Here is a 26,460-nt window from a genome sequence, read left to right as displayed (position 1 = left end):
ACAGACGAGATGACAAGGCCTTTCTAATTTGGGAAGCACTTAGGAAAATCGCAAGCTGGCATTCTGCAAGAATCCGGAGAATGGCCCAAGAAGTTGCTACCCAATTCCCCATGCAAACCCAAGCTGGCAAAATGTGGGGGGCCAGGCACCAAGGTGCTACTGCACAAATGGTCCTGGATCTTTGTCAGACACAGGCACAGCTCCAGGATAACTCAGCTGTATGCAGAAGATTCAACTAAGTGCTCATGAGACACAGCAAGGAATGAGGTTACCTGCGGATGGCGACAGTCAGCGCCTCAGGAGAACTTGCACAAGGACAGATGACCTCCGGCCTCAGACCTCTGGACTGGAAGACGTTGAGGAAGGCGTCGCAGGAGGAGATCGACCCTGCACAGAGCAACAAGAGTGGAACGCCAGCACTAACTGGGGGGCCAGCAGGGAAGGGGTGGCTGGCCACTGACACACAGGAGCACATGCTCTTGAGGGTGTACCAGGCCACGGCTGGTGGCTGCACATGCTCAAGTCAGCACAGCCTGCAGCCATCAGAACCACAGGGCTGTGTCAGCAGAAGGAAGGGGCCCCTTCACAGGCACTCTCAGACTTCATGTTCTTCAAGGAAGATGGTGTCTTTAAAGGAAATCAGACAGCCACGGATGGTTTGGTGCTCCAAAGGGCAGAAGGGGCATCATTAGGGACAGGAGGACAGGAAGGTGCTGCATGTGGTGGTGGACAAGCCACACAGCACTGCAAGGATCAGGTGCAGTGACAGGGGAGTGCCATGGGAAGAGGCACTGGAGGGGAGGCGCACGCTCTGACTCCATCATGTGGACCACAGAGTGGCGGTGGGCATGGGGTGGAGACGCAGAGACCTGAGCAGTGCTGCAGAACCCAGAAGCAGGCCCTGCCTGGCTCAGGTGTGGACCAAGAGAATGAGAGGCTCTGGGGGTGCTGAAAGGTGGGGTGACCTCCCAAGAGATGGGGTGTCAGCCACATTGGAGAGGGGATAAGATGAAACATCAGCTTCTGACCCAGGGTAGTCTCTAGTGCATAGACAATGATGCAGGTTAACAAACAAGAAAACCCCTAATACCTGGTCAACAGGTGTGTGCTGCAACAGGAGCCCCTGTGTGACCAGCATCACCTGAGGCTTCCCCAGAGGAGGTACTGAGTCAGACCTGGACAGTCCTGGGCCCCAGAGCTCACATGTGCAGCCTTGACAAAGCGGTTCCCATTCAGACCACCGCACGCAGGAGGCCCTAGGTACTCACTAGGACCACTGCACGCAGGAGGCCCAAGGTGCCCACTTGGACCATCGCACGCAGGAGGCCCAAGGTACCCACTCAGACCACCGCATGCAGGAGGTCCTACGTGCTCAGGCAGCAGCCATAGAGAGCTCCTCCTGGGAGGACGTGGGGGCCACTCAGGCAAACCAGGAGGGAGAATGGTTGGGTCCTGGTGGGAGAAGTGAAGCCAGAAGCCAGAGACGTGGGGGCACCAGGACAAAGGGCAGGAGGCTGGGGATGAGGCCTAAAGAGAAACAGGAACCCCAGGCCACAGCACAATCTGGTAATTTCTTAAGAAAGATGACTCTCATTAAGGCATGTACCTTTCATCAAGCCTATTAAAACTGCTTTTAAATTTAGTGGCCTAATAAACATGCATGGGATAAACCAGTGAATCACCAAGATGTTCCATGTCATACAAATGATGGGACATGTGTATCTATACGACATTGGCAGTGAAAATGCCTCCATTTTGCTTCTCAGTGTATTCTACTTTGGTTTGCAGGAGGGGACACTGTGTGGGGTATGCGCTGGGCACACAGGCTCACTCACACGGGTTGGCGCCATCGGCCACAATCAGCATGCGCAGTGAGCTGAGGCTGACGTCCCTCTGGCCCCGCTGAGCTAGGAGAGACCAGTGCATGTCTCGCGACTTCACCAGCGCGGCCCGAGCTGCAGAGAGAGGATGGCACAGACATCCCTGCGTCACGAGGGCTGGCACCCTCACACGCCTACAGACACGTGTACCTCATCCCACACAGAGGTGTACATGCACAGACAGACACAACACTTAGCTCCCAGGTCACAAGCTCTCTGCAGCCATCTCTCACGTGCAGTCTAACGAACCCTCAAAGCTTTTTCCACAAAAATCAACTCTGAGGTACAATTTAGACATCAAAACCTCAGATCCATTTCCAACGTTAATTTTTTCTTAGAAGCTCCATATCACTCTTTTCCTATCTGCCCGCTTCGTCTCATGTTGTTCTTCCCCAAACCCCTGGTGCTGGCTGAGAAGTGTGAGGACCCCAGGAGCTAAACAGATGGTCTCAGGCCTCAGTCTGGCCCCTGCACTGGCTAGCATGTGGAATCCAGCAATCCCCCCACCCCTACCCAAGCTTCAATTTCCCTCCATAAAGTAGGACAGACAGAGAGAGCTGCCCCTCCACATTGCTGGGAGACATGTCTAGAGGGGCACAGCCCAGCAGGTAGAACAAGGCAACATAGGTGACCCAGGTGATCCAGTGGCTCAGTGGCTAGTAGAAGTGCCACTGAGCTCCACAGGGCAGAGACACAGACTGCCGACTGTGCAGGTGTGGCCATGCTGGGGCCTCCTGCTTGGTCCCAGGAGGCACCTCAACTGTTGAGAGAAGTAAGGCCCAGACCCCACCAAGTGGCCCTACTTACCACATCACCCATGAAACCCTGAGGGCCATGCCCAAGGCAGAGAAAACCCCCATACTCCTGGGCAGGGGTGTGACCAAGAAAGACATCCCACAGCTCCTCAGCCTACATCTGCAGTTCCACATGTCAGCTTTATTTTTTCTTATGCACCAAAGGTCAGTTCAAAGAGATTTCCCTAAAGAAGGGTGAATGCCGTGACCATGGTATCCGTTACCTTTATAGAAGCACACTTTCTGGATCCAGGAGAGCGGGTTCGCCTTCATCAGCGCGTAGGGGACGCTGACCACGTGCATCCTGTTCATGACGCTCTGTGTGGGAGCACACACGCTTAGGGCGAGTGGGCCCGGGCCACACCAGAAAAAGCAAAACAAAACCGACGTACTCTCCCAACAACATTCCAGGCAGAGGCTTGGATTCATCTCAATCCCTTGTTCCAACAATTAGTCATCAGCAAACAACACTCACTGTTAACACTCCATGCCACAGACCAGCATCCCTTTTGAAATCCAGCACATTTGTTAATGTTTCAGCTGCAAGTGGACAAAGAAGGTTACACCACTGAGCAACCCTCTCAATAAGCCCTATGCATTTTCTAGAGAAATTCTGAGTTGAGTATGTCATCAACATGTAAGTTTCAGTGAACAGATAGAGCATTTCCAAATACCACGTACCAATTAATAATAATCCTGGTTATCTATTCAAATTACTGGAAACACATAAAAGTAGAAGGTCATGGAACTAACACAGAGAACCATGCTGAGCACTAATCAGAAGGCACAGGAACATCACATACTGAAGAAGCTGTGCAAGGTGTCACCACAGCTTGTCTTTTCTTTTTTTTTTTTTTTTTGGTGAGACAGTCTTGCTCTGTTGCCCAGGCTAGAGTGCAATGGAGCAATCTCAGCTCACTGCAACCTCTGCCTCCCAGGTTCAAGCAATTCTCCTGTCTGAGCCTCCCGAGTAGCTGGGACTACAGGCATGAGCCACCATGCCCAGCTAATTTTTGTATTTTTAGTAGACGAGGGATTTCACCATGTTGGCCAGGCTGGTCTCAAACTCTTGACCTCAAGTGTTCCTCCTGCTTTAGCCTACCAAAGTGGTGGGATTACTGGTATGAGCCACTGAACCTGGCCTAAACACCTATATTTTAGATATTTACACATACCATTCAATTTCACTCTGTAGTTTTGTTCAATTCCAGTATTACAATGTAAGAAAACTACTACGAGTCCATTTTTACAGTTTTTAAAATTATTTGTCACAGTGTACCCCATAAATATATACAATTAGTACTTATCAATTAAATAATATTAATTTTAAAATATCTCAAGTTAAGTATCTGACATTTGAAGTAAATCAGGTGCTGACTATACTTTACCAACAGATCATCTACAACCATAAAGATTCTACTTATATATTTATATGCATGACAGCTAAGGTCAAAACTACTGTCATAGATACACTAAGAGAAAACTAAAAGTGTTTTCCTCTTTTTGAATGAAAAATGCCCTGACCCTCGGTATGTCACAGAGTAAGCCAGCCCCCAGCGCAGGCCTGTGAACCCAGCACTGTGTATAAATCAATCAGTGGGATATAGGTTCCATATTCCATAAAATCAACATCCATGTGCATTTACTGAAAACAACCTTGATGGGGTTGTCTGGACTCTGCTAAGACACACTGTGTGCCCTCTTGGCCAGCACAACCACAGAGACCCCGTAAGCATGCTGAGGATGGTGCATCTCCCTACCTGGCATGACCTGGATTAATGGGCAAAGGCACTACCCAGGGGTGGTTTTGACAGATGCAGTGACAGTCACATGATTAGGGACATCGGGTATGTGTGTGAGGCTGGAGGGGCCCCCACTCCCCCCTGAGAGCCCTTACCTTCTGAGTACCCGCACGCCTGGGTCAGAGCCCAGCACTGCGCCAGCAGGGATGCGTGGGACACTGTGACCCCCACCGTACTGCCTTCTTTGCTGGTTTTATACTGAAAGATTTCAAGGAGAAAGACATGATGTGGTAATTCTAGAGGTGACAACAGACAGAATGGAGACTGACAGAATCTTCAAAAGAAGAAGTGGTCAGTGTCTCTCCTCTAACCATCTTGCTAGGCCCAGGTACATGGCAAACCCTGGCCGCTGAGGGGATGCTTCAGTGGAAGTTGTGGCTCCTCTTGGGCAGGTGCCCGAGGGCAATGGTGCGCCATGGGCTCCCTCATAACTGTCTGCATCCCCAGGGAGCCAGTTAGGAGAGAATTAGATAAGAGAGAAACCTGGAAGGATCTGAGCAAGGATCTATATGACACTCTCTATTTCCGGGGCAGAGATAAAACAAGAACTCTTAGGCCGAAATTTAACAAAAAAGAATAGCAACTTATATTCTTATGAAAAGCAAGACTTAGCCTGTGGGACATGTTTTTACGCGCTCTAAGTTAGGAACAGTCATTACCTCAATGTAGGCGGTCCCAGTCCCTGTGTCCTGGGCCAGAGGGTGCCAGTCCTTGGGGGGCTTGGCTAGATGCTTCCCATCAATCACTAGCCAGGAGAGGGGGGGCCAACCTGTGACACACAGACAGGACACAGAACAGCAAGCAGTCAGAGGCATCTGCTCCCCACACTCGAAGCCTGCGCCTCCAACAGGCAGCACTAGCTACTGAGCGACTAAGGAGTACAAGTTTTAGTCTCATTTCATTTTATGTAATTTAAAAAGGTACATCCGGCCAGTGCCTACCATATTAGACAGTACAGGTCGAGACATGAAGCCAGATGAAAACCGAGATTCACCAAGGCCTGGAACAAGGGAACACTTTTGCTGAAGACCCAGCCACCTCTGTCATGTTTAATTTCTGGAACACCATGCATTTAACACAGACCACAGTCAGAACACTGACTCTCCTTCCCTTGGGAGGCCTCACCTTTGAAAGCTGCCACCTCTCCCGTCTGTGCCTTGGGGAGGCCTTTCTGACAAGCGTCTGTGGTCAGGGCCAAGGAGACTCCACAGCTGCCCAGCAGAAACCCAACCTGCTGGCTGCCTGCGTCCTGCAGAAAGCAGAGTGACTGTGTGGGGTGGGTGCTCACAGCAGCCACAGCCCCAGACCCTTGGTGCTCCAGGCCATGCACAGAGAACAGATCTTTTTTTCATCCCTCATAAAACTTCCAGAATAATTCAGTCCCATTATTGATATATATGATATTTTCATGGAAATAGTTCATGAAAATGTGACAACTATGTTTAAATTTAAAAGATAATTTTGGTTTGTATTTGTGGTGAAATATAAAGTTTAATGGGCTAATTTCTCAGTTTATTCTTACAAATGACATTTAGAAGCATTTTAAATAAACTCCAAAGTTAATGCCATTGACATTTCCATTGAATCATGTTGAAATTTACAAATTAATCTGGAGAGGCCTGGTCACTAACAATATTAATTATTTCCACACAGAAACACATTTCCTTGTAGCCAACTCTTCTGTGTCCCTCAGCAGTATTCTGTCATTTTCTTCATATACATTTGACAAATCTCTAGTTTTACTCCTAAGAATCACTGCATTCAAATACCTGCTCATCATATATTATCCTTTGAGATACACTAGTTTTATTTGCAAATTTTACTTTTGGGATTCTTGAATATTTCTGGATAATGCTCATGTTAACAACTGCCTGAATTCTGGGACAGGATGACAGGAAACTGATTTTCTCAAATTCATGCCTTGTCTACTCCTAAATGATATTTTTTTTTCAGTAATCAGACTATTGATATTTATATCAAAAATGTTACAGATTCCTAGATCAGCAAGACCCCACATTAATAATTTATCAGCAACAGAAACTGCCTACTGTCATGTAAGTGAACAGAAACGCAAGATAGTTTCCCTCTCGTTTATTCAAAACTGCCACTGAGAAGTGAGCTATATCACTGTAATGATATATTTATCCCTAAGAAATAATATTTTCTATAAACATATGGTTTTGAGGAAAAGTTGAACAAAATCTTACTGAATCATAATTCTATTCATTAAAGGAAAAAATGGCTATCATTTCTGTTGGGAAATTCATGTAGATGATAGAACAGCTCCACCTAATAAGAGCGTGGTGTGGGGGCATCACCAGCAAAACGGTTCTCAGTGCCCCTCTCATTAACAAGAAGAGAGGCAGACAAAATGGCATCTGATTTCTCTTGAGTCCTGGCCAGCCTGTTGACTACTAGCTTTCTCTCCTCTGTCAAAACAGCTGCTTGCTGCCTGCCCACATGAGTGAAAAGGAAGTAAGATCCTGCTGCTATCAAGTTCAGAAGTGAACCATACGGGAACTGAGCCATGGGTTTGCTACCTTTCTCGTTAATGGCACTTCTATGGGGACAGGAACCAGCTCTGCCAGGAGACACCCATAAAATGCAACCATGAACATCACAGGGTCACTATTCGGAAACACGAGCGCCACCTACAACAGTACAAAGAAATGAATATTCCAAATTTCCAATTTTTACAATATCTAGTTAAATTAAAAGCTAGTTATAAATAAAATTTTTGTAAGCCCCAAATATTGTAATAATTGTGCTTGAAACCATAAGGGACCAGTCCAAATAGTATTTAACTGAGTAGAGACTGTTGACTCAGGGCCTTTGAGAACACGCAACAATGAATAACCAATAAGCGCTGACTTTGTAAGACAAAACTTAAGCTGTATCTATATTCTGTACTTGAGGTCTGGAAATTTACTTTCTAACAAGTTTGTTTGTTGAAAAGGGCAAGGTTCTCCTTCAAAATTTGGTTTTAATGGTGGTTGCCCAGAATGTAACCTATAACCTTGAGACTAGATGTTTGGTATGTTAAGTATATTTTTACAGAATGTGTTAGGAAGAGCTGTGCTCACTTTTATAAAGTGTAATATTATAGGAGGCAGAATTTGCCACCAATTTCTTCAACTCAATCCCTGTGACCTTGTCAATTTTATTATGATTCACCTAACCAAAGAGATTCTCTTGCAAGTCAAGAATCTGAAAGTCTTTATCTTTGTAAGAATGTTTTTCAAGAAAATTAGTGATTCTTAAATTCATTCTAAAGCGTTACATAAAATCTCATCTATGAGCACAACATATCATAAAGTATTATTCTTCAACTGTTTACATTTTTATAGCCAAGTACACATTTCCTTTCTTTTCTGATAACAGCTACCTCCATTTCTACTTGCGTTGCTTTCTGTATATTCTCTAGCTAATTTAAAATATTCCCTCAGATGGGTCAAATACCCACCAGTATCATTTTCCAAATAACCACCCACTCAGGAGAGCTGTGAGTAACCCCTGCTGCTGAGGACTCCACTGCTGAGGGTCTCGGTTCTCCTGATGGTGGGTGCTGAGGATTCCACCCCGCCCTGGAGTCTTGGTTCTCCTGATGGTGGCTGTGCTGCCCCCTGGACTGCTGCCAGTGATCGTCCTGGGGCCTCCACTGTGGTCCTCCTGCTTGCACCCTACTCACTCATGTGGCTGAGGGACATCTTTTAAGAACTCGACAAGAAAGTGCTTGTGAGCCAAACGTTTCTGAGTCCTGCATGTCTGAAAATGGCTATACTATTCTCAAATCTGTTGAATCTCTGGGAATAGAATTTTAAGTTAAAAGTTATATTCCCTCTGAATTTTTGAGGCATCATTCCACTCTCTTCCAGTTTTACCAATGAGAAATCCCAAAAGCCGCTGTCACTGCCAATCCTTTGTGTACATCCTACTTTTCCCCTGAAAGCTCTGGGATTCTTTTCTGTACCCCTCGTATTATGCAATATTATGGACATGCATTTTGGTGTGCATCCTTGAATATTTACACTCTCCAGGTCCGGGATATTGTCCTGAATTACTATTTTCATTTAAAATGTTCTACTTTCTGTTCTCCTTTCTCTTTCTGGACTCCAGTTATCAGTCAGGTGGTGGGTCTTCTTGATCGAGTCTTTTTGTCCTATTTTACTCCACTCTCCATCTCTTAGTCTCTCCTACTGGCATCCTTTTCTTGACTTATGAAACATCTTCATCTCTGGTTTCCAAGAATATTAATATTCACTTTTTAGAAACATTGTTTTCTGTATCTAGCTTTCCTTGTTGTTCCCTCTTTCCTCCCTTCTTTACTTTTCTTGTCTCTCTCTCACTCCCTCTCTTCCCTTCCCTTTTCTTTGTCTTTTGGTATTTTCTCTCATATTGACATTTCCTTCTTAAAAGTCCTTGGCTAATAGTTCATATTAAAGAGTTAGGCACTGAAAGAATTACTTGGAACCGTCTGCCAGCTTGTTAACCTGCAGTTTCCTTGTTGGGTGATCTGACACAGGTGACCTTCTCACTAGGGGATTTCACTGGTATGTTGATTTTCACCATGTTCTCCTATTTTCCACCCTGGACTTTCTAGTATACCAGGGTCCTCCGGTCTGGTCCAGCTTGCCTACAGTAGCACTGTCCAACAGAACTTTCTATGATGACAGGAATGTTCTACCTCTGATCTATAAATACAGTAGCTACCAGCCACACCCCTACTGAGCCCGTGAAATGTGGCTTGTGCAACCGAGAAACTAAATTTTTTATTTAATTTTGGTTAATTTAAATAGCCCCAAATGGCTACTGCCAACCATACAGGGCAGCGCAGCACAAGAGAGTAAGTCTCCAGCATCCTATTTTGGCAGATAGGTACAAGGAGGTTACCTGGACACGTAGAATAGGGAAGGAGATAAAAATACAGAATTTCACAGCAGGGTTTCAGACCTTTAGATTTTGATTCATAAAATCTAAGCTCTGGAATCTAACGTTTTTAATATCAACATATATGAAGTCAAACAGAAAAGAAGATGAAGAAACAGTGGACAAACAATGAAACAACGAGTGCAGAAAAAGAATGTTGCTTTACTCTACATCACAAACTTTGCCATATTTAATATTTTTCACTGCTGTTTTTGTTTTGTTTTTTTGAGACGGAGTCTCACTCTGTCGCCAGGCTGGAGTGCAGTGGCGAGATCTTGGCTCACTACAACCTCCACCTCCCGGATTCAAGAGATTCTCATGCCTCAGCCTCCCAGGTAGCTGGGATTACAGGCACGCACCACCACGCCCAGCTAATTTTTTGTATTTTTAGTAGAGAGAGGGTTTTGCCATGTTGCCCAGGCTGGTCTCAAACTCCTGAGCTCAGGCAATCTGCTCACCTCAGCCTCCCAAAGTGCTAGGATTACAGGCGTGAGCCACCGCGCCCAGCCCTCACTGCTGATTTTAAATCCCTTGTATTAATGCTGTAATTCTAACTAAATGATAGAACACTAATTTCAATGAACCAGATTATTTAAGTCTCTGCTTTTGCTCATTCCAAAAAAGTGACATTCTAGTTACTTACTCTGTCTCCAGGTTTAAGTAGAGGTTCATTCTTACTTGTCAGTTTATTAAGTAGAGTATAAGCTAGTTTTAAACTCCGACTCCAAAGTTTACCTAAAACAAAATAAAAATACTAAGCAATGTAAAATTTAAGAAACAAATAATTAACATTTTAATGTAGAAACCAAAATACCCTGAAATATACCATTACCCCATTAGTGGAAATTTAGGTAGTTTCCAACTAATAACTATTCTGCACAATGTTGTAATGAACATCATTGTTTTCTCTTAAAAATAACTTACAGATTTATTTTTCTTAATACAAAAATAAAACAGGATTTTATTATAGAAAATTTGGACTACAGAAGAGCCTGCAGAGGCCGGTTGCAGTGACTCACACCTGTAATCCCAGTACTTTGGGAGGACGAGGCAGGCAGATCACTTGAGGCCAGGAGTTTGAGACCAGCCTGGCCAACATGGCAAAACCCCATCTCTGCTAAAAATACAAAAAATTAGCTCAGTGTGGTGGTGTGTGCCTGTAATCCCAGCTGCTCGGGAGGCTGAAGCATGAGAATTGCTTGAACCTGGGAGGTGGAGGTTGCAGTGAGAACCAGCCTGGGCAATAGGGACATTATCTAAAAAAAAAAAAAAAAAAAAAGCCAGCAGAAAAAAACTCAGTATTTGGTATACATATGTATATGTACATATGTGTGCATATATATACAGCTATACACATATAAACACGTATACATGTCTGTATAATTTTCAAGAAATGAGATACTTCACCCTACTTTTTAAATTAATATTGCATTGCAAATGGATTTTCATTACATTAAATATCCCTCAATTACATCATTTGTAAGAGTAGCATATAATTTATTTAATCTTTACAACAATTCATGAAATGGGTCATATCTTTAACATGTTAAATTCCTAATTTAATATGTTAAATTTAAGATGTTAAAATACCAGGCATCCCCAAAGAGAAGTTCCCCTGACCAAAAATCAACTGACAATATAAACAAAAGCAACAGATCCAAAGGTGATCCGGGTATCAATGCCATCCATTCTTTACTTGGAAAGCCATCGGGACCTCACGCCAGGCAAAGGGCCCAGGAACCAGCTCTTACCCCCTGAGGTCCTTCCCACCACACACCCCTCCTGGCGCACCTGCTATGCTCATAAGCACTCAAAAGGGGAGAGCTTCACTGAGGAAGACAGGACAACAGAGAAAGGAAAAGCCTAGAGGACTGGGGGTGTCTGCAGAGGACGACAGAGGCAGAGGTGACCATGGGACAGGAAGACTGAGAAATCGGAGTCTAACCCCCCATACTTGAAGGAGCCTTAACACCCCCTCACAAAGCAGCCTATCAAAGAAGCAACACAAAGTCATCACTGAGCCCTTTAAGTCCCTGTGGCACAACTGCAAGCAGGTTGAGCAGCCATGCCATGCAACTGAGTGCTCAATTTCCCGTGGAATAATATGAAGCTCAGGTGTAACACTATGAAATAAGTGAACTGTGGAACCTGAGAAAGGAATGAGAAAAAAAAAAAATACTAGACTGGGCACGGTGACTCATGCCTGTAATTCCAGCACTTTGGGAGGCCAAGGTGGGTGGATCATCTGAGGTCAAGAGTTTGATACCAAACTGGTCAACACGGTGAAACCCTGTCTTTACTAAAAATACAAAAAATTATCTGGGAGTGGTGGCACACACTGTAATCCAACTACTCGGGAGGCCGAGGCAGGAGAACTGCTTGAACCCAGGAGGCAGAGGTCGAAGTGAGACGAGACCGTGCCACTGCCCTCTAGCCTGGGCGAGAGTGAGACTCCCCCTCAAAAAAAAAAAAAAAATTCAACTCAAATCACTGTTTTAGCCTATTTTAAAAGGTCAGTTTAAGGTGTTAATAATTGTAACGCATAAAGAATTTCAAATTGAATCCAGCTGTACATAAAAAGTATAATGCATCATGACCAAGTCAGTTTTATCCCAGGAATGCAAAGAGGTTCAACATAATTTGCCACATTAACAAAATAAAGGTGAAAAATAAAACAATCATATCAATAGATGGAAGAAAAGAAAAACAGTTTAAATCATTCATGATTTAAACATGACTTTAAATGATTTCTGAAATCCTTCTTAAACTCAGAATAAAAGGAAACATACTTCCTTAATGTGATAATGGGCATCTTTAGAAACCCAACAGGAAATATCATAATTAATGGTTGGATATTGAAAGCTTCCCCTCTGAGAGAAGTAAGTAAAGGACGTCTGTTTTCAGCATTTTACAGAAAGGCTTAGCCACTGCAAAAGGGGAGAAAAAAGCTGAACAACTGGAAATATAACTACCATTATTTGCAGATGACACGATGGTGTAGCTTATGAATCTTTTGTAACTGAATTTAGCAAGGCTGCCAAATATATCAACATACAAACACCATTTGATTTCTACATACTAGCAATACAGAGTAAACAGGCCGGGAGCAGTGGCTCACACCTGTAATCCTAGCACTTTGGGAGGCTGAGACGGGCAGATTGCCTAAGCTCAGGAGTTCAAGACCAGCCTGGGTGAGATGGTAAAACCCTGTCTCTACTAAAATACAAAAAATCAGGTGGGCGTGGAGGCAGGCACTTGTAATCCCAGCTACTCAGGAGGCTGAGGCATGAGAATTGCTTGAATCCAGGAGGCGGAGGTTGCAGTGAGCCAAGATCCTGCCACTGCACTCCAGCCTGGACAACAAAGCAAAACTCTGTCTCAAAAAAAAAAAAAAAAAAAAAGTAAATGAAGATTTTTGATGAAAGTATCCACCACAAGATTAAAATACACACACACTAAGTACTTGAGACTGTCACAAGAAATATGCAAAATCTCCCCACAGAAAATCATACATTACTGAGATAAAGTAAAAAATATTTGAATGGAGGGACAGATGTCCAAGGGCTGGAAGACTCAATAATGCAAAGGTGGCCGGGTGCGGTGGCTCACGCTTGTAATCCTAGACTTTGGGAGGCCGAGGCAGGTGGATCACCTGAGGTCTGGAGTTCGAGACCAGCCTGGCCAACATGGTGAAACCCCATCTCTACTAAAAATAAAAAAAATTAGCCGGGTGTGGTGGCAGGCGCCTGTAATCCCAGCTACTCAGGAGACTAAGGCAGAAGAATCACTTGAACCCAGGAGGCGGAGGTTGCAGTGAGCTGAGATCGTGCCATTGCACTCCAGCCTGGGCAACAAGAGCGAAACTCCATCTCAAAATAATAATAATGATAATAAATAATAATAATAATAATAATGCAAAGGTGTTAATTCTCTTTAGACTCATTCAAAGTAATGCTAATAATCTCAGTAGGTATACTGTGACACCTGATAAGCTCATTCTAAAATGGATCCTGAAATGCACAGGGTAAGAATTGCTAAGACACTCTTTTGTTTTTTTTAATATGGAACACTTCACAAATGCGTGTCATCCTTGCACAGGTACCATGCTCATCTTCTCTACATCATTCCAGTTTTAGTGTATGTGCTGCCAAAGTGAGCATGTAAGATACTTTCGAAGAAGAAAACAAGATGGCAGGCTTTCTCTACAGATGTCAAGACTTATTATAAAACTATGGCAATTAAGAGAGTGTGGTATAGGCACAAAGATAGAAAATAAATCAATGAAATAAAACAGAGAACAGCAAAACAGATCCACCCATGTGTGGACAACTCAACTGATGATCCACGTGCCACCACAGAGGAGTGGGGCAAGCGCTGTCTCCTCCTTAAACAAGAACGGGACAGTTGGTTATCTTTCTTTAGAAACGAGCCCGGGAACCCAGTCCCACACCATTCACAAAAACACATTCCAGGTGAATGACAGACCTAAATGTGAACAGCAAAACAACAGCATTTTCCCAAATTAATGGAATAATGTTTTGATCTCAGCCAAGGGAAACAGTACTCAAAGAGAACACAAAAAGCAAAAATCAGGCCAGGCATGGTGGCTCACACCTGTAATCCCAGCACTTTGGGAGGCCAAGGCAGGTGGATCACCTGAGGTCAGGAGTTCGAGACCAGCCTGGTCAACACAGTGAAACCCTGACTCTACTGAAAATACAAAAAATTAGCCGGGCCTGGTGGTGCACGCCTGTACTCCCAGCTACTTGGGAGGCTGATGGGTAATAATCGCTTGATCTGGAAGGCAGTGGCTTCGGTAAGCCAAGATCACGCGACAGCACTCCAGCCTGTGCAAAAGAGTGAGACTCTGTCTCAAAAAAAAAAAAAAAAAAAAGCAAAAATCATAAAAGAAAAGAAGGTGATTGATAGAACTTCTGTTCACTAAGCTACCATTAGTGGAAAGCCAGCCACAAAGAGGGAGAGAACTCTTGCAAAGTATTAGTGACAAAGGGCTGGTATCCAGAATATAATACAAAAAATTCCTATAAATGATCCTATATTAGAAAAGGTGCAGCTGCTCTGCCTAGGGAGTGGCCATTCTTTTATTCCTTTGCTTTCTTAATAAACTTGCTTTCACTTTACTATACTGACTTGCCCTGAATTCTTTCTTGCACAAGGTCCAACAAGCCTCTCTTGGGGTCTGGAATAGGATCCCTTTCTGGGAACATCCTCCTGGTGAATTCCAAAGGGATAATACTGAGGAGACCCCCGACCCAAAGGAGATAAGACCAAAGCACCAATTGGCCGACTGTGGGTAAGTGGGTGCATTTACCAGGGTAAAGGATGGAATTGGGTTAGAGTCCCAACTGAGGGGAGTCAGAGTTTCTCCTAAGACAGAGTGGGTTAAAGGCCCCTCTTAATAAAAGGCAAGGGCACTTGAACAAACCTGGGCTCGAGGGCCAACTTGGGAAGGTTAGAGTCCTTCCTAAGATATAAGGGGTTAGAGAGGCCCCCCTTCAGTAAAGTCCCTCTTGGCCACGAATGGATCTGGCACTACAAAATGCTAACCACTATTCTCTCTGGATTAATCTGCCTTGCACTCTTTGCTGACTGCTTTGGGTGACAAGGTTAGGCATGTACAGGATCATGGAACATGGGAGCATTTTTTCTCCCCAAAAGGGGAAACTCCAGAGCTGATGGGACTGCTGGAAAAGATCCCTTCATTACTGACAAGCGGCCGCCTGAACTTTTGATTCAGTGTCGCTGCAATGGCTGGGTCTTTCTCTGGCCTCCCTGAGCTCCTCACCTTCCCCACACTGCCACAGGCAATGCTTTTCTCCCTTTCTCTTTTCCATCTTTTCTGTTACTCAGGGCAACTGCTCCTTCATCTTGCCTAGAGACCACATGTTGAAAAATGTCCTTGGGAGTTGACTTGTAACCACATGGAGGTACTTTCTCTTGGTTTCCACCATCGAGTGAACACGAATTTGAGGGTTCATGTCGTAGTTAGCTCTAAAGGTTATCTCGAGCAGTTAAAAGCCTTTGCAAGCTCAGAATTGGATGCTCTGGACTTCTTCTGGGAATAGTCCAAGTGCCTAATACTGTAGCTTATTGGCTAAGGTTTATTGTTTTCACCTGGGAGGTTACCTTTGGTAAAGTTCCAAAGTCAGAAATATTAGCCATAAGGCCTGGCTGAAGTTGGGTAATAAGAGATTTAAAAGGACTTTTTTAAAAAAGCACTATGGGCCGGGTGCAGTGGCTCACTGTAATCCCAGCACTTTGGGAGGCTGAGGCGGGTGGATCACAAGGTCAGGGGTTCAAGACCAGCCTGGCCAACATGGTGAAACCCCGTCTCTACTAAAAATACAAAAAAAAAAAAAATTAGCCAGGCGCACACCTGTAATCCTAGCTACTCAGGAGGCTGAGGCAGGAGAACTGCTTGAACCTGGGAGGCGGAGGTTGCAGTGAGCCAAGATCATGCCACTGCACTCCAGCATAGGCGACAGAGCGAGATTCCATCTCAAAAAAAAAAAAATAATACATAAGAAGCTGGGCGCAACGGCTCACACCTATAATCCCAGCACTTTGGGAGGCCGAGGCGGGTGGATCACCTGAGGTCAGGAGTTTGAGACCAGCCTGGTCAACATGGAGAAACCCCGTCTCTACTAAAAATACAAAATTAGCTGGGCATGGTGGCGCATGCCTGTAATCGGGAGGCTGAGGCAGGAGAATCGCTTGAACCTGGGAGACAGAGGTTGCGGTAAGCTGAGATCACGCCATTACACTCCAGCCTGGGCAACAAGAGCAAAACTCCATCTCAAAAAAAAAATTTTTTTTTAATTAATTAAAAAAATAAAAGAGCACTATGGTTAAAGGTCAGCTCAAAAGCAGATATTCAAGGTCTAACAGGCTGGGACTCCTTGGGGGAAACCGAGGAGGCGCCACAGACCCCATTTTGGGAAGAACCTCTGTTTTCCTCATAAAACCCCAAGAATTTAAAATTTAAAATCTCAAAATCTAAGGCTCTGCTCTGTTTTGCAGCACTGTGTTATCTGACGGTTTTGACTTCACATGATGAGAGAGCTCTGGTATAACAACTAGGTAGGAAATATACTTTGTGGGTAGCTAATGGCAGTTGTAGGGGAATACACAGCTCTTTGCATGTTCAGATCAGAGAAGCACGCTCTTGGCCACCTAGGAGGTATGGAAATGTCCCCAAGCCCCACTGAGAGATAACACTCCCATGGGGGATGGGCTGATCCCCTTTTTTGGGGATCCAGTATCTGGTATAGAAATGAGACCTTTGATTTTTGGAATCTGCTTTGCTTTCCAGCTGCTAATAAGGCCCCAGAAACTGCATGTTTCCCTAGCCCTGTTTAGCAAAGAGCTCCACCCTGAAGCCAGTAATCCAGTTAAGAAACTTAGAAACTGGAAAATGGAAAATCTTACATCTCCTGGATCTTCTGTCTATTTACATGTTATGTGTGTGATGTTTATATATGAAAGAGCTTTGATTAATTGGTTTAAAAATACTAAGAGCTTAAACCAAATATCTTGTCAGAAAAAATAAAACTGTAATGCCTTTTAGTTCATGTGACTTAAGTAACCTTTGGGAAATAAAGACAGTTTTAAAGACTGGTAAAATAAAAATATCTTCAAAAATTTAGGCATTTGGTCTAAATTAGGCAGGTCAGGTATTAGGTTTGCTAAATGCTTTAAGGTCATAAACTGCTTCTTTGGTTAACAATGTAACATGTACTTGTGACTATGGGAAAAGCAGTTCTACCTGCAAGGTGTGAAATGTGTTTTTGGTAAAAAGATTTTAAGAAGTCATGGGAATGTGGATTTTTTTTTTTTTTTTTTTTTTGCCTAGATTAAAGGGTTAAAGGATTATTTTAAGTTAGATAGAATAATGCTGAAGGTTTGAGCAAGTTGTGGAAGGTTTGTGAAAAATCAATCTTGTAAAAGAAATTGTATGTGAACACACTGGCCTCAAGTTAAAGGGGTATTATTCAGTTTTTCCATAAATTGAATACTGGAATAAAAGCACAACAGTTTTCTTGAAGCATGAATCTGCTCTTTAACAAAAATTGTAAAGGGTTATAAAAGGTTTATGAGAATCTTACCTTATGGTTGAAAAGATTTGTCTACCAGGTTTTATTAAGAATTGGGTTTGACAACAATAATGCGCTAATGCAACGGTGAAATTTTGCTTTCTCCCTTGAGCAGGATTTTTATATTAAAAAAATAATGAAAGATGGCTGGGTGTAATGGCTCATGCCTTTAATCCCAGCAATTTGGGAGGCCAGGGCAGGCAGATCACTTGAAGTCAGGAGTTTGAGATAAGCCTGGCCAACATGGTGAAACTCGGTCTCTACTAAAATTACAAAAATTAGCCAGGCGTGGTGGTGCACACCTGTAGTCCCAGCTACTCAGGAGGCTGGGCAGAAGAATTGCTTGAACCCGGGAGGCGGAGGTTGCAGTGAGCCGAGATCGCGCCCGAGACTCCGTCTCAGGAAAAAAAAAAAGAAAAGAAAACAAAGATTTTTCTTTGCCTTCTGAATAAACTATAGGAAAAAGAAGGGAAAGAAAGGAGACAGATTACTTGGGAAGCTAAGTCTTCCTTCTATTAATGAGTAAAGGATTTTGCCTTTTAAAATTTTTTGAGTTATCATTTTGGGTAAATGAATGACTTATGGTGACCTGGGATTCTATTTTGTAATATCAAGCATTTAAACCTTTAATATTTGACAAACTTTCCAACATCATACTCTAAATTCTGCCTTTTCCTGACCTAATTAATCTTCTAGATATTAGGTCCTCTCAAGTCCAAAAAATGACATATTCAGCTTATTTGGTATAAAAAATCACACAGGAAGCGTTGTCAGATATAAAATGATGCTTGGCTTTCTTTGGGCTGTATTTGTATAAATATGTTACTGGTTTGTGTTCCAAAATCGTGTGAAACTTCTATAACTCTGATATGACAGTACATGTTATTAATAAGTATAATTGGTAAGTTAAATTGTTCCATGTCACAGATGTAATCAAAATTCCTAGTCAATTGTGGCTTTTGTAGAGGCTGCCCTAAGGCGTTCTGTCATCCATACAAAATTGTCTTGTTTTGGTCCTCTTTAGAAGGTGGTTTTATAATCAACTAGAGAACTCTAACAGCGTTTTTGAATGCAGGTTTCTGATAACTTTGGAGATTGTGACATTAGAATGGAGGAAAAACTTTCAGGACTCTCATGGAGAGCCAAAATGTTCATGAATATCGAACAGGAGTTAACTGCATGAGCTGAACTAATAGGACTAATAGAACTAATAGAAGACAGAAGTAACTTGTTTTGACTTTTTGCTTAAATTGTTGCTGATCCTTTGTTTTGTTTTTCAGAGCCAAGAAAACTTTTCTTTTGAGCTATTTACAGCTTTTAACAATTGAGTAAAGTAGAGAGAAACAAGAGAGATGGGTAATGTAAAAATCTGGATCAGGCCGGGTGCGGTGGCTCACGCCTGTAATCCCAGCACTTTAGGAGGCCGAGACGGGCGGATCACAAGGTCAGGAGATCGAGACCGTCCTGGCTAACATGGTGAAACCCCATCTCTACTAAAAATACAAAACATTAGCCGGGCGTGGTGGCGGGCGCCTGTAGTCCCAGCTACTCGGGAGGCTGAGGCAGGAGAATGGCATGAACCTTGGAGGCAGCGCTTGCAGTAAGCCGAGATCGCGCCACTGCACTCCAGCCTGGGCGACAGAGCAAGACTCCGTCTCAAAAAAAAAAAAAAATCTAGATCAATATTCTAATTCTGGGCACATTGGAATCAGCTAGCAATCCCATATCATCTTAGTTCCAACAGTTACCCAGTTCATGAAAATCCTTATTTAACTTACTTGGGATAATTTTACTTGTTTTGTTTTACTGTTGTGGAATATACTGCTGTTGTACTCTGTACAGGAATGCAGGATAAGCTTACTCAATGTTTTCTTAAACTGAACACTTATTAATCTTCCAGATATCAAATTTTCTTGGAGTTATGAATGGCCCTCACCATACTGATGCTTTCTGACTTAGCTCCTTTCTTTCTCAAATATAAAAGACCCTAATAGTTAGGCAGGAATGTCATCACTCCTGTTCAGCCTGAAGAAGTTATAGAAGATGAATCTTTGTCCCTCTACAACCTTTAGAATTAAGGCTTCTCTTATAAAACAGAGAGGGGAAATATGTCAGAGGCGTTTAAACCAGAGCAACTCCATCTTGAATAGGGGCGAGGTAAAATAAGGCTGAGATCTGCTGGGCTGCACCCCCAGTAAGTTAGGCATTCTAAGTCACAGGATGAGATAGGAGGTTGGCACAAGATACAGGTCATAAAGACCTTACTGATAAAACAGCATGTGCAGTGAGGAAGCTGGCCAAGTCCCCGCAAATGAAGATGGCAATGTAAGTGACCTCTGGTTGAACTCACTGCTTGCTCATTATACACCATTTATAATGATTGGCATGCTAAAAGACACTCCCACCAGTGCCATGACAGTTTACAGAAGCCATGGCAACGTCAGGAAGTTATCCTAGATGGTCTAAAATGGGAGGAACCCTCAGTTCCAGAAACTGCCCACCCCTTTCCCAGAAAATTTATTAATAATCGACCCCTTGTTTAGCATATAGTCAAGAAATAACTCTAAGTATCCTTAGTCCAGCAGCCCAAGCTGCTGGTCTGCCTATGGAGTAGCCTCTTTTATTCCTTTGCTTTCTTAATAAACTTGTTTTCACTTTATTTATATATATTTTTTGAGACAGGGTCTTGCTCTGTCACTTAGGCTGGAGTGCAGCGGTGCAATCTTGGCTCACTGTAACCTCCACCTCCTGGGTTCAAGCGATTCTCATGCCTCAGCCTCCCGAGTAGCTGGGACTACAGGCGCATGCCACCACACCTGGCTGATTTTTGTATTTTTAGTAGAGACAGGCTTTCGCCATGTTGGCCAGGCTGGTCTCAAACTCCTAGCCTCAAGTGATTCACCCATCTCAGCCTCCCAAAGTACTGGGAGTATAGGTGTAAGCCACCGCACCCAGCCTTTCACTAAAGAAAAAATGTGTAAAAGATTCAAGGGGTACTTAACAAAAGAGAAAGTTAAAATGACAGGAAAGATCTCAATCTATTTAGTTATCAGTAAAATGCACATTAAAACCACAATGAAATACCACCATATTCTCACAAGAGTAGCTAAAATTCATAAGCCTGACAATACCAAGTGCTGATAATGATGGGGAGCAGGCAAGGCCCACCCACACTGATGGGGCACGGGGGTGAACTGGAGAACTGTGGTGCCATCTCATCAATGTGAAGGTGCCCATAACCCCAGACCTAGTACTTCCACTCCTACGTACCCAACCTTCAGAAACATATGCTTAGGTACCAGGTGGCACACACCAGAATCTTCCTGGGAGCACTGTTTCTAGTAGCTAAAACTGGATACAGCCCATGTATTCCACCAACAGTATAATGCTTAAGTAAATTCTGGAATATTCATTCCTCAACAGAAATAAATGAACTACAGCTACACGCAATAACATGAATGAATTTTAAAAGCACAATGGTAGAAGACTCTGCTTCCGAGTAGGAGAGGGTACCGGTGGCAGACCAGCACTCCTGCCTAAGATGAGTTTAAAAACTGAATAAAATGCAGAAATAATCTTTTGGAAGCAGCAAGTTGCTGCTCAGCAAAGACAACTAGAGGAGTTAAGATTCCAGAGAGGGAAAACCCTCCAGAAAGTGAGCTAAGCTGCAGCTGTCTTTACGCTGTCCGTGTTCAGTGATTCCAGCCCCCACAGGGGGCTAAGTATCCACCTGGAGCAGTCCCAGCAAGACATGAAGAAACCTGCAGAGCTTCTGGCAGAGGCTAGGAGTCTCGAGAGCACAGCCACCTCCTGCGGGACATGTACTGAATCCTCTGGCTGTGTGCAGCAGGAGACCAAGAGCTCATGCGGGAAACCTCTGAAAAGCAGAATGGGGTTGTTAAGAAGCCACGAGGAGACCAACACCCCGGCTGGGAAACCATCAGAGGAAAGAGAAGCATGCACATACCAGGCACTGGCAGAAAGCCCAGGAGAGCCAGAGGAGAGCAAAGGCCGGCTGGGCCAGGCATGACTGGACTGCAGTGACCAGCCAGCCACTACTCTACTTGGAGGGGAAAGGGGTTTCTCTTAAGGAAGATGACATTGTCTGGACCCGCCATCATGTTTTTATACACAACATACAATATTCAATCAAAAAGGCCAGGCATGGTGGCTCACGCCTGTAATCCAGCACTTAGGCAGGCTGAGGCAGGCAGGTCACTTGAGCCCAGGAGTTCAAGACCAGCCTGGACAACATATTGAAACCCCATCTCTATTAAAAAAAAAAGAAAAAAAGAAAGAAAAAATTAGCTGGGCATAGTGCTGTGCACCTGTAGTCCCAGCTACTTAGGAGCCTGTGGTGGGAGGATTGCTTGAGCCCAAGAAGTCAAGACTGCAGTGAGTTGTGATCACCACTGCACTCCAGCGTGGGCAACAGAGCAAGACTCTGTCTCAAAAAAAAAAAAAAAAAAAGAGAGAGAGAGAGAAAACACAGACAAGAGGAACAGACCCAAAGGTGATCCAGATATTGGTGTTAGCTAACAAAGACTTTCATTTACAATAATTAATGTGTGTATTCAAGGCAGCAGAAGCAAAGATTAGGAAAATGTATGGAATAATGAGAAATTTTTCCAGAGTATTAGAATAGTAACTATAATAGAGAAATGAAAATTCTAAACTGAAAAGGCAGTATCTAAAATAAGGAACTCATCAGGATTTCACAGCAGATTAGAAATTTCAGAAGACAAGATTAAAGAATTTGAATAAAGGAAAATAGAAAATATCCAAATTGAAGTATATATAAGAAAGAATGCAAAATATAAAAAAGAACATTAAACACGTAGGACTCAGGGAAAAAGTATAAGTGTAACTAGAGTCCCAGAAGGAGAGAAGAACAAAAATGAGGAAGAAGCAATATAGTAAGAGAAGATGGCTGTAATTTTTCTCAAACAGATAAAAGACACCATTCTACAGATTCCAGAAGCCCTGTGGACATCTTGAAAATTTCAAAGAACATCACAGGAAATTTTCAAAGAACATCACCTCTAAATATGCCATAGTAAGATGGCTGCAATTCAAAGAAAAAGAACACTTTTTAAGCAGCCATACACATTACTGTCAACAGAGCAACAATGGTCTGGCATCTTCTCAAAAGCCTGTAACAATATCTTTGCACTGCTGAAAGAAGATAAATAACCACAAAATATAACCTTCAAAAATGAAGTTGCCAGCAAACCTACAGTATAATGAACATACAGGAAGTTCTACAGGCCAGAAGGAAATGATTACCCGGGAAAATACAGAATCTCAGGAATGAATGTATATAGTAAAAGAAAGAATTAAAATGTATGACTGATGAAAGAATAAAGATGTATGACTGATTAAAACAACAAACAAACAAAAAACAATGGGCCAGGCATGGGAGCTCACGCCTGTAATCCCAACATTTTGGGAGGGAGGCAGGCAGACTGCTTGAGCTCAGGAGTTTGAGACCAGCCCAGGCCACATGGCGAGACCTCGACTATACTAAAAATACAAAAAAGTAGCCGAGCATGATGGTGTGTGCCTGTGGTCCCAGATACAAGGGAGGCTGAGGTGGGAGGATCACCTGAGCCTGGGGGACAGAGCTTGCAGTGAGCCAAGATCACGCCCCTGCACTCCAGCCTGGGTGACCGAGCACAACCTTGTCTCAAAAAAATAGATACACACAATGGTAGTAATATCTTACACTTTGTAAATAAATGCAGACTTAAACTACAAGCCAAGGAGAATTAAAAAAAAAAAAAAAGAGGAAGTGTGTCACAGGCTAGGTTCTTCACAAAGCAGACGCTGAGACAGGCTCAGGCATGCAAAAGGATTACTAGAGAATAAAAATCTGTGACAGGAAGACAGGTAGCAAGATTGGGCAGGAGGAGCTGTCAAGCCACAATGTAAAACTGACAGTCTCCACAAGCCCAATGCTGTTTTTAAGGAAAGTCCATGCTAACAGAAACTAGGCCCTTGTCCCACTGCCTTACTTGGCCACTGGCCAGGGACTGCCCTGCCAGTAGCATGACCTAGATTTGAACGCTGGTTTAACAGTTGAGGTTGTGAGCTAGTCATACTCATCAAAGGCTGGCAATGAGCTCCTTTCTTAAAGAATTACAGATCAACTTTTCTAATGAAAACAGACGTAAAAATCCTAAACAACTTATTGGCAAATTAAATCTGGGTGTATATTTAAAAGGTTAAGATATCATGGCCAAGTGAGATTTATTCTACAAATGAAGGGCTGCTTTACATTAGAAAATTAATCAAAATAATTCACCAAATTAATGAAGGAGGAAAACCATATGATCATCTTGCTAGCAGCAGAAAAAGCATTTGACAAAATTCAATCCCAACTCATGACAACAACTTTTAACAAACAAGGAGAAGGGAACCTTCTTAATCTGACAGAGTTTCTACCAACAAACAAGCAAACAAAACTACAGAACACATCATACTTAATTACCACAGGCTTTTCCTCAGATGGAAAAACAGGCAAGAATGCCCACTCTTCAACATTGTTCTATTTCACACTGTACTGGAGGTTCTAGCTTGTGCAAAAAAGCAAAAAAAAAAAAGAATAAAAGTGTAAGTATTGGAAAGGACAAAATAACACTATCATTATTCACCAATAATGTGATTTTTGTAGACAGGTAATACAAAAGATATATAGACAAACTACTAATTATGATTAAACAAAGAACTAATTAAGTTAACTCAGTGAGACAACCGGATACAAAGTCATCATTTTTTTTTTTTTTTTTTTGAGATGGAGTCTCGCGCTGTCGCCCAGGCTGGAGTGCAGTGGCGCGATCTCAGCTCACTGCAAGCTCTGCCTCCCGGGTTCACACCATTCTCCTGCCTCAGCCTCCCAAGTAGCTGGCACTACAGGAGCCCACCACCACGCCGGCTAATTTTTGTATTTTTTTTTAGTAGAGACGGGGTTTCACCGTGTTAGCCAGGAAAGTCTCAATCTCCTGACCTCATGATCCACCCGCCTCAGCCTCCCAAAGTGCTGGGATTACAGGCGTGAGCCACCGCGCCCGGCACAAAGTCATCATTTTAAAATAATGATAATATAGATTGCAATTCTATATATAAGCAACAAATCAGTAGAGAAAATTAAAAATTACAGCACTTGTAATAGGAATAAATCTAATAAAAGGTGCTCAAGACTTCTGTATTCCAAAGTATAAAAACATTACTGACAGAAATTGAAGCAGGCCTTTAAAAAGGGGAAAATATTCCACAATCATAAGCTGGAAGATCCCATAATTGTAATACAGGTTGAGTAACCCTTATCTGAAATGCTTGAGATTAGAGGTGTTTGGGATTTCAATTTTTTTTAGATTTTGGAATATTTGCATTATATTTATTTCCCAGTTGAGCATCGCATCACAAGTCCAAAAATCAGAAATCCAAAGTGCTCCAACGAGCATTTTCTTGGAGCATCATGTCAGCTTCAAGCAGTTTCAGATTTTAGAGCATTCTGGATTTTGGATTTTCATATTCGGGATGCTCTCAACCTATAAAACATTAATTCTATTCAAATTGAACTAGAAATTCAATGCAATGCCAATCAATATCCCAGTAGTAATTTTTATGGAAATTGACAAGTTAATTCTAAAGTTTACTTGGAAATACAAAGAGCCAGGAAGAACCAAGGGAATCTTGAAGAACCATCACAGAGCAAGAGGACTCCTAATGCTACAGTGACTCAGAGGGTGGAGAGACAACAGACTGACAACACCACCCCCCCGCAACAGGAGCCCAGAAACAGACCCACAAGTACATTTTTCACCCACTATATAACAAAGTAACACTGCAGTACTTTGGGGAAAGGATTGCCTTTTCAATAAATGATACTGAGTCAGATACTCATAAGAAAATGACTCCAACTTTATACCATATATAAAATTAAATTCTAAATGGATCATCACACCTAAATGTGAAAAGTAAAACAATAAAGGTTTTAGAAGAGCATGCAGAAAAATATCTTTGTGACCTTAAGTTTGGTGAAAAGTTTCTAAATTAAACAAAAACTTAGCTACAATACAGGAAAAAAAAAACAGGTAAGTTAGATTACATTAAGACTTTTCATTCATTGAAAGCCATAATTAAAAGTGTTAAAAGGCAATCCAAATAGTGAGGAGACATTTGCAAAACACGTATCTCACAAAAGATGCCTGTCTGAAACATACAAAGAAATAAGAGGCCAGGTGCGGTGGCTCACACCTGTAATCCCAGCACTTTGAGAGGCTAAGATGGGAGGACTGCTTTAGTCAGGAGTTCGATATCAGCCTGGGCAACATAGGGAGACCCCCATTTCTACAAAAAAAAGTTTTTTGTTTTTTGTTTTTTTAATTAGCTGGGTGTGGTGATGTGAGCCTATGGTCCCAGCTACTCAGGAGGCTGAGGCAGGAGCATCTCTTGAGCCCAGGAGGTCAAGGCAGCAGGGAGCTATGACTGCACCACTGCACTCTGGCCTGAGTGACAGAGTGAAACCTTTTCTCAGAAAAAATAAAATAAAAAAGAAAGATGAAAGCATTAGGAAGCAGAGAAATGAGTCAAATACTTGAATAGTACATAAAAGTGGATATTCGGCCGGGCGCGGTGGCTCACGCTTGTAATCCCAGCACTTTGGGAGGCCGAGGCGGGCGGATCACGAGGTCAGGAGATCGAGACCACGGTGAAACCCCGTCTCTACTAAAAATACAAAAAAATTAGCCGGGCGTGGTGGCGGGCGCCTGTAGTCCCAGCTACTCGGAGAGGCTGAGGCAGGAGAATGGCGTGAACCCGGGAGGCGGAGCTTGCAGTGAGCCAAGATTGCGCCACTGCACTCCAGCCTGGGCGACAGAGCGAGACTCCGTCTCAAAAAAAAAAAAAAAAAAAAAGTGGATATTCAAACAACCAATAAGCA

The 26,460-nt window shown here is 43.1% G+C and overlaps 1 protein-coding gene and 1 non-coding gene across 11 annotated transcripts in view; both read right to left on the bottom strand.

Annotated features, from left to right (window-relative positions):
* Positions 1 to 26,460, bottom strand: part of DIP2A (disco interacting protein 2 homolog A) — a 111,976-nt gene that overhangs the window by 31,421 nt on the left and 54,095 nt on the right. For all 10 annotated transcript variants that reach the window (XM_030805982.1, XM_030805984.1, XM_030805985.1 and 7 more), the window contains 9 exons: positions 10,046 to 10,137; positions 7,017 to 7,127; positions 5,602 to 5,725; positions 5,136 to 5,245; positions 4,572 to 4,674; positions 3,150 to 3,214; positions 2,899 to 2,992; positions 1,836 to 1,955; positions 273 to 387 (listed from right to left, as the gene is read on the bottom strand). In XM_030805982.1, coding sequence (XP_030661842.1) covers positions 273 to 387; positions 1,836 to 1,955; positions 2,899 to 2,992; positions 3,150 to 3,214; positions 4,572 to 4,674; positions 5,136 to 5,245; positions 5,602 to 5,725; positions 7,017 to 7,127; positions 10,046 to 10,137 — 934 coding nt within the window. The remainder of the gene's footprint in view (positions 1 to 272; positions 388 to 1,835; positions 1,956 to 2,898; positions 2,993 to 3,149; positions 3,215 to 4,571; positions 4,675 to 5,135; positions 5,246 to 5,601; positions 5,726 to 7,016; positions 7,128 to 10,045; positions 10,138 to 26,460) is intronic.
* LOC115833181 lies at positions 13,458 to 13,562 on the bottom strand. The gene has a single exon (XR_004028628.1). It is a non-coding gene; the product is annotated as a U6 spliceosomal RNA (small nuclear RNA).

This window comes from Nomascus leucogenys, chromosome 25 (genome assembly GCF_006542625.1).
Source record: "Nomascus leucogenys isolate Asia chromosome 25, Asia_NLE_v1, whole genome shotgun sequence".
In the NCBI taxonomy this organism is placed as follows: Eukaryota; Metazoa; Chordata; class Mammalia; order Primates; family Hylobatidae; genus Nomascus; species Nomascus leucogenys.
The sequence above is the reverse complement of the archived record's forward strand: the minus strand, read 5'-3'. Positions and strand labels throughout refer to the sequence as shown.